The 12,776-nt window shown below is 49.9% G+C and overlaps 1 protein-coding gene across 1 annotated transcript; it reads right to left on the bottom strand.

Moving 5' to 3' along the window:
- Window positions 1-480: 480 nt before the first annotated feature.
- LOC311427891 (olfactory receptor 14C36-like) lies at window positions 481-1,407 on the bottom strand (the record flags this gene model as incomplete). The annotated part of the gene is made up of 1 exon (XM_084539478.1): window positions 481-1,407. One exon carries the CDS (start codon window positions 1,405-1,407, stop codon window positions 481-483), a length of 927 nt encoding a protein of 308 aa, XP_084395604.1.
- Window positions 1,408-12,776: the final 11,369 nt, after the last annotated feature.

Raw genomic sequence — 12,776 nt, forward strand, 5'->3', positions numbered from 1 at the left:
CTGTCACCTAGATCCACAAGGTCGAATCCAAATACACTGCTCCTACCTGTGGCAGCTGGGCACTTGGCCCTGAGCCCCTTCAGGATGCTGAGGATGCTCCCCCAGCTCCAGAGGAGATGGAAAGAGAAGGATACTGAGACTAATGAATTTCCACTGGTATCTTTATTGTCTTTAACAACAAAGGAAACATGATCTCTGTGTACATTAAATGATATGGTAAAAACTAAGACAAAATGTAACATTCAGAATGCTGAGAACTACACTACAAAAAAAATAAAATAAAATAAAATAAAATATTAACAGAGAAAAATAATTTTTAAAATGTTGTGTCATTTTCCCGAATACCCTTTTATTTCTGTTAGGATTATTATTAATGAAAATGTTATGATAACACTAATAATGATAAAAATGATATGATATAGTATGAATCAAAATATTTGCATATTATTAAGAATACATTCTCTGAATACATCACAGATGCTAAAGAAGCAAGTATGGAAACAATTTCCTCACTGCATTCTTGAGCTCCTGATTCCTCATGCTGTAGATGAGGGGGTTCACTACTGGAGGCACCATTGAGTACAGAAATGCCACCACTAGGTCCAGGGATGGAGAGGAAATGGAGGGAGGCTTCAGGTAGGCAAATATGGCAGTACTGATGAACAGAGAGACCACGGCCAGGTGAGGGAGGCACGTGGAAAAGGCTTTGTGCTTGCCCTGCTCAGAGGGAATGCTCAGCACTGCCCTGAAGATCTGCACATAGGACACCAAAATGAAAATAAAAAAACCAAAGGCCAAAAAAACACTAAAAACAAGTGCTCTAACTTCCCTGAGGCAGGTATTTGAGCAAGAGAGCTTGAGGATGTGGGGGATTTCACAGAAGAACTGGTCCACAACATTGCCATAGCAGAGGGGCAGGGAAAATGTGTTGGCCGTGTGCAGGACAGCAGTGAGAAAGCCACTGCCCCAGGCAGCTGCTGCCATCTGGACACAAGCTCTGCTGCTCAGGAGGCTCCCGTAGTGCAGGGGATTGCAGATGGCAACGTAGCGGTCGTAGGCCATGGCAGTGAGAAGGGAAAACTCTGCTACAATCAAGAAGACAAAAAAGAAGACCTGAGCAGCACACCCTTGATAGGAGATGGCCCTGTTGTCCCAGAGGGCATTGGCCATGGCTTTGGGCAGAGTGGTGGAGATGCAGCCCAGGTCCAGGAGGGCGAGGTTGAGGAGGAAGAAGTACATGGGGGTGTGGAGGCGGTGGTGGCAGGCTACGGCGCTGAGGATGAGGCCGTTGCCCAGGAGGGCAGCCAGGTAGATGCCCAGGAAGAGCGCAAAGTGCAGGAGCTGCAGCTCGCGCGTGTCTGCGAATGCCAGCAGGAGGAACTCACTCACAGAGCTGATGTTGGGCATTTTCTGACATTGAACACAGCTGCCTGTTTGAGAGAAAATGGTAGAAAAAGTTAAAAAAGATTTCTTTGTGGAAGAACTATTGCAAGCCTTAGAGTACACCCCAGAGCAAGCCTCAGTATGTGAAGACATTTTCTGCAGCTCTCTTCCTTGAGCTGTGGCTGGTGCTAGCTGAGAGTGACACTGGAAGAATGGGCAGTTGTGGGCTCCCTAGAGTTCCTTCCTCCTGTGCAGTAGGAGGAAAGCAGGAACATGAGGGAACCTCAAGTGCCTTCTACTTGTTAGTTGTTGCAAACAACTCAGCTGAGTGCAGAGCTGAGCTGTAGGGATTTTGTTTGCTTTATTCTATCCCAGTAGGCCCTGCAATGCTTAGGATAGGAATTGGGTTGCTGAATGTCCTCAAATTTCCTGTGCATTCCTCTTGATACTCTGTGGGAGTGTCCCTTGGTGAAGATCAAGCAGAGCAGCTCTGCCCACCAGTCCTGTTCTTAGCTGCCCTGTGTCACCCCTATGTGAGTTGCAGGACCATCCCGTTAGACTGTTTCCCTGAAAAATTGGAGAAGACACTGGAGAAGGCTGCTGAGGGAGGAGCGCCACAGAAAGCCAGATGGAGCTTGTGAGCTTGTCTTCTTTTCTATGGCTGCAAGAACTATGAGGCAGCTGACAGAGAGCCTGACATGGTCTGCTCGAGCAGGGTGTTCTGGGCAGACCAGGGAGACCTGGCCTATGGCTATACAAGAGGTTTCTGCCAGAATTCCTCACCTCGCAGTGCAACCCAGCAGGACTCTCAAAGCCTACTGCATCGCCCACTGCCCTCCCAGAAACAACACCCAGCAGGAGGAGACCCCTCCAGGACCTGCAGCTGCATGGCCCTGCAGCCAGACACTTACCTTGTCAAGGGCTGTGCAGGTTTCTCCTGCAGGCAGCTCTCAGCATCCTCCCACACCCAGCTGCCTCCAAGCCCCCTCTCCTTCTCTCCTCTCCTCTCTGTGTGCCAGCTGCGGTCAGAGCCCCCCAGTCCTGCTGCGCTGTGCAGAGGAGCTGCTCCTGGGCACAGCTGTCTCTCTGCACCAGGGCCCTCTTGCCACGAGCTCTCTCTGTCCCACGAGCCCAGGCCAGCTCAGCAGCACAGCACCAGCCCAAGGCACTGCAATCACCCCTCTGGGGGCTTTGCTGATGAGCCCAAGAAACTCAGGCACTCAGACACAATTGAAGACATCTCTCCAGAAGTGCAAGTCAGAGGCAAGTTTCCTGCAGTGTCCCCCTGAGGGCCAGCACTGACACAGCCTCCCTTGGAGCTCGTTAGAGCAGAACCCTGGAGGCAGTGAGGACAAGGAGACAAAGGCAATGTGAAGGTGACACTGAGGTATAGACAACCTGGAAGTGTGTCACCAAGCACAAGGGCCAGGCCTTGACCCCTGTCCTCTGGGAAGGAAGATCCTTTCCCTTCACATCTTCCACAGGACGCTTCCTGGTCAGTAGGAGATGGGGATGTGCATGGCCAAGTGAGGAGAATGGTACGAGCCCTGCCTGGTTCATGGGTGGTGGCAAGGAGGCAATGAGGCCCTGGTGCTTTAATGAGAAGCTGTGTCCTCATAGGCCTGAGTAACAGAGACAACAGCCATAGCTGCCCCTTTGGCTACAGCTTAGGAGGAGATATGTTAAAATCATTGTGATGGGGCCTCATTGATTCATTTCAACGTTGTACAGAACCTCAGAAGTTTCATACCACTGCTCTTCTCATGGCATCACACTGCCCACCCCATCCCACAGACCCCAGGAAGAGCCCTGACACAGATGTCGGAGTGCAGGATCTCCCCTCCCACTTCCAGGGATGAGGCCTCTTCTCCTTCATTAGAAGAATACAAGACTTTTTTCAGCACAGTGCCTTTGCCTGTCTTTAACCATGGCCTCCAATTATCTGCCCTAACAAGGCCCTGGGGAGGCTTCATTAGTAACAGCCCTCCGTGGGGCCCATTAATACTCCAAGTCACTTCAGCTTTTCCTCCTGACTTCACTTTCTCTAGCAGTTGCATTATTCTCCTCTCAGTACCTGAGCGTCATAGCATCAGACCAAAATACACCATGGTACTCATTAAAATGCAGAAACTCCTGACATCTCTTCCATAGTTTTCTTCATGACTTCAAGACTTGTACAGCTAATGGCAGAGCTTGCATGAAGTAGTTAAGGAAGAAGATTTCAAAAAAGCAGCTAATACAAATATTTTTTTGTTTTAAAGGCTGAATTTTACTGCATTTCAGTTTTGAGCATCATTCTCCTATTGCTATTGATCCAGGGGGACTACTTTGGAGACTTTCATTGGGAAGAAAAACATTCTGGAGGTCTGACACCTCCACTGCCAGCAGTAGCCTTTGTCCCTGTAACTGTAGCACAGTTTAGCACATGAAAAGCTTTCTAAGATAATCAGGGAAAATATAAAAAATAATAAAATAAGATAAAACAAAACAAAATAAAATAAAATAAAATAAAATAAAATAAAATAAAATAAAATAAAATAAAATAAAATAAAATAAAATAAAATAAAATAAAATAAATTTGAAATGACCGTTTGATCCTGAGAAATTCTAAATGAATCTTAGTAGACAACTGGACATCCATGGTCTCTCTTTGGTCTTCTGTGGAAAACTCAGGGTGAAAAGTGAAAAAAAAATCTTCCTGTGGCTGTAGCTGTACCCATGAGCTTGGCTTCTTTTGGGAAATTGTCCCCCTCCAGCCACACAAACCTAAACTGAGTAAAGTGAAAAGAGCTGCCCAGTCAATAGAGCAGGGAAAAATCCTACTTCCTGTGCTGTAGATGCAGAAGGCAAAAAGAATTGCATTGTGCCTGACACTACTCTGGGACGTGTCACCCAGGTCAGGCAACTTTACCTTAGTGCTGACAAGTCCATCACTAAACTACGCTCCCAAGCTCTACATTTACACCTTGGCTCTCCAGTTGATGACCCAGCTAATGGATGGCAATCAGGGAGTCTCGGTTAGCGTGACGCTGCCTCAGGTGCGCCACCATGGTAGCCATTGTCACCTGCTGTTCTTCACCCCTCAGCAAACCCCCAACAGAAGGGTTCTGTGGAAGGCCAAGCAAGGTAGACAACTGGTTCATGTCCTTTTTCTCCAAGACAGCTATGTCAAAGCCCCACCTTGGAACTTTGAAATTCCCTCTCCTGAAGCAGCCTATGTCGAGGACGCACGTAGCCTCCGGGCCAGTCCCAATGGGGTGCTTTGGCCATTCCTTCCCAGTTAGACTCACTTCAACCTCCAGTACAGTTAACTTTTGGGATCCCCCTGTCACTCCAGAAATACAGGTGGGTTCTACCTCTTTCTAGCTTGATGGCATTAGGGTACACTGTGCACTAGTGTCTAGTAGAGCCTGATACATTTTGTGGGTCTGATGTGCCAGGCCATAATAATAATTATATCTGTGTCTATAAATCATCATCATCATCATCATCATCATCATATAATAATAATAATAATAATAATAATAATAATAATAATAATAATAACAAAATATATAATAATAACAATTTATGGCTATTGTTGTTATTATTATTTCCATTGTGTCCTATTAATCTGCTTTTATATTCACTCATAAACTTTTACTTTTTTTTTTTTCTCCCTCTTCTCTCCTGCAGTCCATTGGATGAATATCTGTACAGTTCTGAGCTGCCTGCTGGGTCAAACCACAGCAAGGCTTTTTGGTGCCTAGCATGGAGCACAAAGGTTGAGATGACAGAGCTGACCACAGCGTTTTAAAAGTAAATTGTTAAAAGCATTAGATCAGTTTAACAGCTTCTGATCACAGTATTGATATTTTTGATCTGGGGTCTGTGGTGCTTGTTTTCAGAATTGTGTTGTACAGCACATTACTAATTGTCATCCATGGCGTGCTCTTTATCACTTCTGGGGGCTGGTTTAAGGTTACTGTTTTGCTGTATTGGATAACGCTGACTTATGACAGGATAAAATAATTGCTGCCTCCATACCTCAGGAACCATCTCTTCATCTCTTAGAAATTATTTAGTATTACACTCTTTTAAACTCTTTGCCTTTTCTCCTTGGGGAGTAAACCTATGCAGGGCGGGTGGAACTGGGATGGACTGTGGGGGATGCTTTTCACCACTTCTTCCCTCTCCCTTTCTCCTGCACCTCCCCCTTCTCCTCCAGGACAGGCATATAGCCTGTCCAAAGCCACTCCAAACCCTGCAACAGGCCCTGCAGGCACTCCAGCTCTTGAGGTGGGCCCAAAGTTAAATGGACACTCATGACAGGCCTTATAGCTACTCCCAAACCTGCGATAGGCACTGCAGCCACTCCAACTCATCCAAAAGGCCCTGCAGGCAGAATAACTCCAGTGATGGGCCCTGCAGCCACTCCAGCACCTGCAATGGGCCCCATGGCTGGGCCAGAGAACCAGCCTGTGCCAGTATCGGTTGCCTCTTTATGCAAGAGAAAAAAATGGGTGTAAAAGTCAGTTTTTCTTTAGAAAGGAAAGAAACTCAGGCACCGAGACAAGAAAGGAAGAGGAAGAAGAGGCAGGTTTCTCCTAAGCTGGGCCATCATGGAAGCAGGATGACGAAGAAGAAGAGGTCATATAAGCATCAGAAACCATGTGATCCCTATCCCAGTGTAAGCTACGAGACATGGGAAAATATTTTAGCCATCATCTCGGTGAGCACATTGTCAGCTGGCTGCTCCAGTGCTGAGAGAAGGGGGCTAACAGTCTGGATTTAGAGGGCAGGGAAGCCAAGCAGCTGGGATCCTCCTGTAGGTGAGGGGTGATTGAGAAAGCCATTGGAAAAGGGCACAAGGAACTTAATCCTCTCAGGCCTGAAAGAAAGGTATCCCTTGAAGGAAGATCTTCTATGTCAACCAGGCAAGTGGACCACCATGCAGAGGGGTATCCTGTACCTGAGGGAATTACCCATGCTGAAGGTGATTTGTAGAAAACTAGAAACTAACAGCTGTCCAAAGATCCAGATAAAGTCAACTGCACATGACCCATGTGACAGAATTTTGTAGAGAACGCACCATAATCATATGCCAATTCGTTGGCAGTAATGACCAGGAAAGTCCAAGAGGAACCCATGGTGGATGAATCGGCTAGCCAGCTACAGTACAAAGAAAGTCTCTCTTCTTCCCTACGAACCTGTGTCTCGTTAATGGAGAAACTATCTGAGTAGGTCCAAGAACTACAAGAGAATACATCTTCCTCCCCACCTGTAAGAACCAATACCTCAGCTCTCAGGTGCAAGTGTCCCTCTACTCAAGAAAGGTGATATAGTGGGTACATACCACGTGCAGCTCTGTGGTTTTAACTGTGTGATCACGGAGAAGCCATGAGTAAATGGGATGGAAAATCTACCTCCATCCTAGAGGCATGGATACATGAAGCACAAGGAAAAACATTCACAAAAAGTGGTTTGTCTGAGAAAATTGCTGCTCCTGTTTCTCATGGGCAGTCCTCCAAACAGCGTAATGAATACTATGAGCGGGACTAGAGGGGTTCTACCTCCAACCGGGGGGAGGAAGGAGGCAACTGAGTCTATTGGACTTTGAGGATTACTCGCTTGGCACATCAGACCCACAGCAGGTGTTAGGTTTTAAAGGACACCAATGCACAGTGTAGTGTAATGCCATCGAGCTAAAAGGGCCAGAACCCAATCGTATTTCTGGAATGATGGGAGAATCCCAGTAGTTAACTGTATTGGAGGCTGATGTGAGTCTAATGGGAAAGAGTGGCAAAAGCAACCCCTTGAGACTGGCCCAGAAGCTCTGTGCACCCTTAGTATAGACTCCTTCAGGAAAGGGTACTCCAAAGATCCAAAGGCTTACCTTTAAACAGTTGTCTACCTTGCCCACTCTCTCACAGGACCCTTCTGCTGTGGAGGTGCTGATGGCCAATGAGCAGCAGGTGCCAATCGCTACCACAGCAGTGCACCTGAGGCAGTATTGCATTAACAGAGACTCCCTGATTCCCCTGCATGAGCTGGTTCATTGACTGCAGAGCCAAGGAGTGAGAGCCAAGGCTCTCTCACCATTTAATAGTCCCATATGGACAGTGTAAAATTCTAATGGGGAGTGGAAGATAATGGTGGACTTCTGTGGACTGAATGAAGTCCCACCACTGCTGATTTTGACATAAAACAAAGGAAGGTCAAAGGACCTACACAGGAGATCCTGAGGCAGTCTGGCCAGGTTCAGGGGGACCCCTGCTTGAGGACGAGCTGGGTATAGGTCAGTGTGTGGTGAGCAATTGCACTGTGCATCGCTTGATTTATTAAACTACATTATCATCATCAGCAGCAGCAGCAACATCTCTTCCTTTCTTTTGCTATCAAACAATCCTTATCTCAACACATGAGCATTTCGGGGGTGAGGATGAGCAATGTGGTGCTGAGTTGTCTGCCAGGATAAAGCACAACATGCTTGACAACCACAGTCCAACAGCACAAATCACACTTTCAAAAATCACTCTCTGACATCTACAGAGAGAAGCCTTCTTCTGAGACCAGGCCTGGCTCTGCAGGGGCAGTGCCCGTGTGCAGAGGTGCAGAGGAAAAGAGTCCCATCCCAGCAGCACGGCCAGGGAGCACCAGCGCTTGGGGCATGCAGAGCTGCTCTCTTGCCACTGCCGCCCTGTCCTGCTGAGCCCTGCTGGTGGGGTCAGGCCCGGCTGCTCCTGCAGCTTGGTGCCAGTGCTGCTGTGGGGCTGTGCTGGGACTGCAGGCAGGGACAGGCAGTGGGCACGGCAGTGGCACAGCTGGCCTCCACTGCAGCACTTCCCTCCTAAGGGGGGATCTCCTCCGAGGTGAACTAACCAGAGCTCAAGTGCTCAATCTGATGTGAGCAGGCAGAGGAGAGCTCAGCAGCCCCATGGCACACAAAAGCCCCAGCAAAGGAGCCTGGCGAGTGATTCCTTGCAGCCCTGGGGCAATGGCAGTGACCCCCTGAGCTGGGTCTGCCTCCCAGCCTGCCCAGCACGGCCCTGCAGAGTGCCCCCATGCCCCGGGCACCACAGCCCCCTCACTCTGCAGAGCAGCACTGCCAGCTGGGGCTGGGGCACTGGGGCTTGGAGGCCACTTCTCCTGAGTGTCTTCTAAGCCAGTTACAGGCTCACGGCTTCTGGATACGAACATGATCTTCATCGTGCACAAGGAGCTGAGAGTCCGCCAACATGGAATGGTGCTAGAACATTGCCTGCAAGGTTCCTCCTTCCCTAGCACCTCCCGGGACTGGCACGGAACTGGCTCCTGAGTGTCAGAGAGGCTGGGAGCCCAGCAGGTGTGCCATGAGCTTGGAGGATCACAACCAGATCACTTCTACCTGGGCAGGTCCTGGCCCAAAAAGGGGATGTTTTCTAGGTGTGGTATTATAAGCTCAGTGGTGCATCAGAAACACTAAGTCCAGCCAGAAGTGAATGGCTGTTAAATGGCCTGTGAGGTGACTGCTTTCTGAAGTAGCTGACAGGTCACCCTTGACTCCTGGCTGGGATCTGTGCCTTTAGGCTCACATCTGCCAGTGTCCATGGAAGGCCAGCAGAAGGCACTTGCTGTGCATGTCATTTCTGAGATTGGCTCTTCCTAAGTAGCTGGTAGGCCCCATAGTGAAAGAGGTCTTGGGTAGGGGTTGTCATGTCAGAGGTGTCAGCTTTTGCCTGAAGTCATCCTTTAGGACTGCTTTCAGTTTTCTACACAGAGAGAGCCACTGCCTCCAAGATGCTTGGGGCAAACTGAACCATGCATGAGGGTTTGGAAAAAGATAGCCTGGGTGCACAGAAGCCATTCCGTATCCAGAAGTTGGAGGCAGGAAACAAAATTTTGGGGTGGTAAAAGAGCTGCTGGGCACATTGTGCAGGGTTCACCTACAGCCTTTGTGTTCTTTTCCATCCTGACTTAGGTGCCATATCAGTCTCAAGAAAGGAGTAGCCAACAGATATGAGACAGATACTGTGAGATCATGAAAGCCATCTGAAAGCTGCCCCTAGGAAGATGACTGATATGGGGAAGTCAGGAGAAGCCTGGACAACAGAGATGTGAGATTTGAGGGAGGGAAAAGGAATTTGGCCAGCAGAAATTAATGATTTCTGTGAGGTTAGAACATTCAGGCAATGTTGATTCTGCTGTAACGCTGGCTCAAAATAGTCATGTAAAGCCATTCTCCTATTTTAACCAGTGACATTGATCCCCAAACCTAAATGCTACTCCACACCCAGACAGGAATCCACTATTCTTATGCCTGACCTCAAAGTTTCCCTTCAAGACAAAACACAGCCTATAGCTGCTTCCCTTTATCTTGAGTCTCTTGCTCACCCTGATCTGATCAGCTTGTGGGCCACAAGGAGGAGATGGGTGGGGATGTCTGAGGAGCTAAGCTCTGCCTGAGGATCTCCTGCCCCAGCAGGAGCAATGTGACCGTGGCAGTGACTGTGAGGTCACCTCTGTCTGGAGGTGGCAGGTCACCCTTGGCTTCTCCCTGGGAGCTGCACTTTTGGGCTGACATTTGGCAGTGGCCCTGATAGGCCAGCAGAAGGCACCTGCTTGGCATGCTGACTGGGGGATCCCCTCTGCCTCCAGACCCAGGAGGACCCAGACAGAAAGAAGGCCCCAACATGGGTTGTCCTGTCCCTTCTGCTTGAGTCCTTGAGTGGGCAGCAGCAGGCACAAGGCTTGGCTGTGTCTCCACAAGAAGCTGCAAGGCCAGCAGCAGGCCCCTGACTTGGAAGCTGCTGCTGAGGTGACTTGTGTCTGATTGGCTGACAGGTTGCAACGAGCCTGATGATTTGTGATGCCTACTTCAGGAATGGTTTCCACGTTGATGGAGCTTCCTTTGCTAATATGAAAGAGCGGGAGAGAAAAAAAAAAAAGACACAAACCTACCCTAGAAGGTTGGCACAGGCCTTCTAATTTTTACCTGCACAGCCCCATAACATTCAGGACAGAAGTCCAGACAAACTGACAGCATGCATGAGATGGAAGCACAGAAGACGTGGAACGTGGCAGCCTTCCATCCCCTGCCTTTCTGTGAGTCCGTACTGCAATTCCATTCCACTGGTTACTCCTGTATTATCCAAACTTTCCTGCAGCTCCTGATGCTGCTATCTTGTCAGAGAGTGCGTAATCACACGATGGCTGAACTGACTGCTTGCAGACACAAACAACTGACAGCATGGAGCATCAGTGTGAGGGAATCTTTAGGAATTGAAGGATTTTGCCTAAAGGAATCTCTTGACACTTTCAAGGAGAAAAACCCAGAACTGCACCAGAAGAAGAGGAAACCCACACATGAGGGCAGACTGGGACCGTGATGAGTGAGCAGTGCCTAGGAGGAGGGGGCCTGGGCACCACGAGGGATGCCCTACGAGCAGTGGTGCCTGCTCATCAGGAGCCAGGCCAGCTTCATTAAGAACTGCCTTACGAGGAGCAGGACCTCCAAGAAGATCTGAGTTATCAGACTCAGCCCAGATCCAAAGTGACACTACACACAGAAGGGTCTGCATCCAGTAGTGAAAGATATAGAAGTCTGGAAGTCCCTCAGAAAGCCTGTTGAGGAGAGGAGCAATGGCTGTGCCAAGGCTCAAAGTCCCAACAGGACTGAGGTCTTCGTGTCAACGGCTATGGCTATTGTCTGTGTCACTGAGGCCTATGAGGAGACAGCTGACTGTGAAAGCACCAAGGCCTCATTGCCTCCTCACCCCCTCCATTGAAGCAGGCAGGGGTCGTACCATTCTCCTGCATGTGGCCATGCACATCCCCATCTCCTACTGCCCCACAAAGAGCCCTGAGCAACCTGTCAAGGGAAAGATCTCCCTTCCTTGAGTAGGGAGTCAAGGCCTGGCCCTTGTGCTTGGTGACACACATCCAGTTTTCCTACATATCAGTGTCACCTTCACACTGCCTTTGTCTCCTTGTCCACACTGCCTCCAGGGTTCTGCTCTAACGAGCTCCAAGGGAGGCTGTGTCAGTGCTGGCCTTCAGGGAGACACTGCAGGAAACTTGCCTCTGACTTGCACTTCTGGAGAGCTGTCTTCAATTGTCTCTGAGTGCCTGAGGTTCGTGGGCTCATCAGCAAAGCCCCCAGAGGGGTGATTGCAGTGCCTTGGGCTGGTGCTGTGCTGCTGAGCTGGGCCAGGCTCATGGGACAGAGAGAGCTCGTGGCAAGAGGGCCGTGGTGCAGAGAGAGAGCTGTGGTCAGGAGCAGCTTCTCTGCACAGCACATCAGGGCTGGGGGCTCTGACCGCAGCTGGCACACAGAGAGGAGAGAAGGAGAGAGGGCTTGGAGGCAGTTGGCAGTGGGAGGATGCTGAGAGCTGCCTGCAGGAGAAACCTGCACAGCCCTTGACAAGGTGAGTGTCTGGCTGCAGGGCCATGCCGCTGACATTATGCCGCTGAAATTATGCCACAGGTCCTGGAATGGTTTCCTCCTGCTGGGTCTTGTTTCTGAGGGGGCAGTGGGCAATGCAGTAGGCTTTGAGAGTCCTGTTGAGTTGCAATGTGAGGGGAGGAATTCTGGCGGAAGCCCCTTGGAGTGCCCTAAAGCAGGTGTCCCCGGTCAGCCCAGAACACCGTGCTCTGGGTAGCCATGCCGGGCTCTCTGACAGCTGCCCCGTAGCTCCTGCAGCCATGGAGGTGCCCCTTGGCAGGGCCCTGTTGGTGGCAGGGTGCTGCAGGGCAGCGCTGAGCACAGCCGAGTGGGATGGGGTCTGTGAGCACGGGCAGGGGGAAAGAAGAGGTGGGTGCAGAGCAGCAGCTCCCTGCAGGGACAGCTGCAGGCAGTGTAGAGAGGAGCAGGCGGCCAGAAGGAGCTGTTGGTAGAAACGCAGTGGCAGGGGGGATTTGGGTTCTTCGTGGCCATGCCCTGCGGTGCAGATGCCTTCCCCTGGAGCAGCCCCTCCCTGGCCTCCTCTCCCCCTGCAGCCCATGGGCTGTGGGGCAGGCATGGCCAGCAGTACAGGCAGAGCCCATATGAGGAGAAGCTCTCAAACTCTGGCTTTATTTGGCCCTCCTTGATTAGCAGTCATCTACATTTTTTCTCAGGGAAACACCTGAAAGCGATTGTCCTGCAGCTCAGAGGGATGAAAATTGACTGTTGAGAACTGGTCTGATCGACAGAGCTGCTCTGCTCAGTCTTCACCAAGGGACAGTCTGTTTTCCTCCTGGCACCCACAGGGTTTCTCTGGGAGTGCACAGGAAATGTCAGGGAGCTCAACCATCCAATACTTCTCCTAAGTGTTACTGGGATAATAGGAACAAAACAAAGGAAACAAAATCCCTGCAGCTCTGCCTCTGTATTAAGATGAGTTTTTGGCAACAACACTGCAGATCTCACGGATCTGACCAGTGGATGGAATGTA

The sequence above is a fragment of the Aythya ferina genome (genome assembly GCF_964211825.1).
Source record: "Aythya ferina genome assembly, contig: HAP1_SCAFFOLD_29, whole genome shotgun sequence".
In the NCBI taxonomy this organism is placed as follows: domain Eukaryota; kingdom Metazoa; phylum Chordata; class Aves; order Anseriformes; family Anatidae; genus Aythya; species Aythya ferina.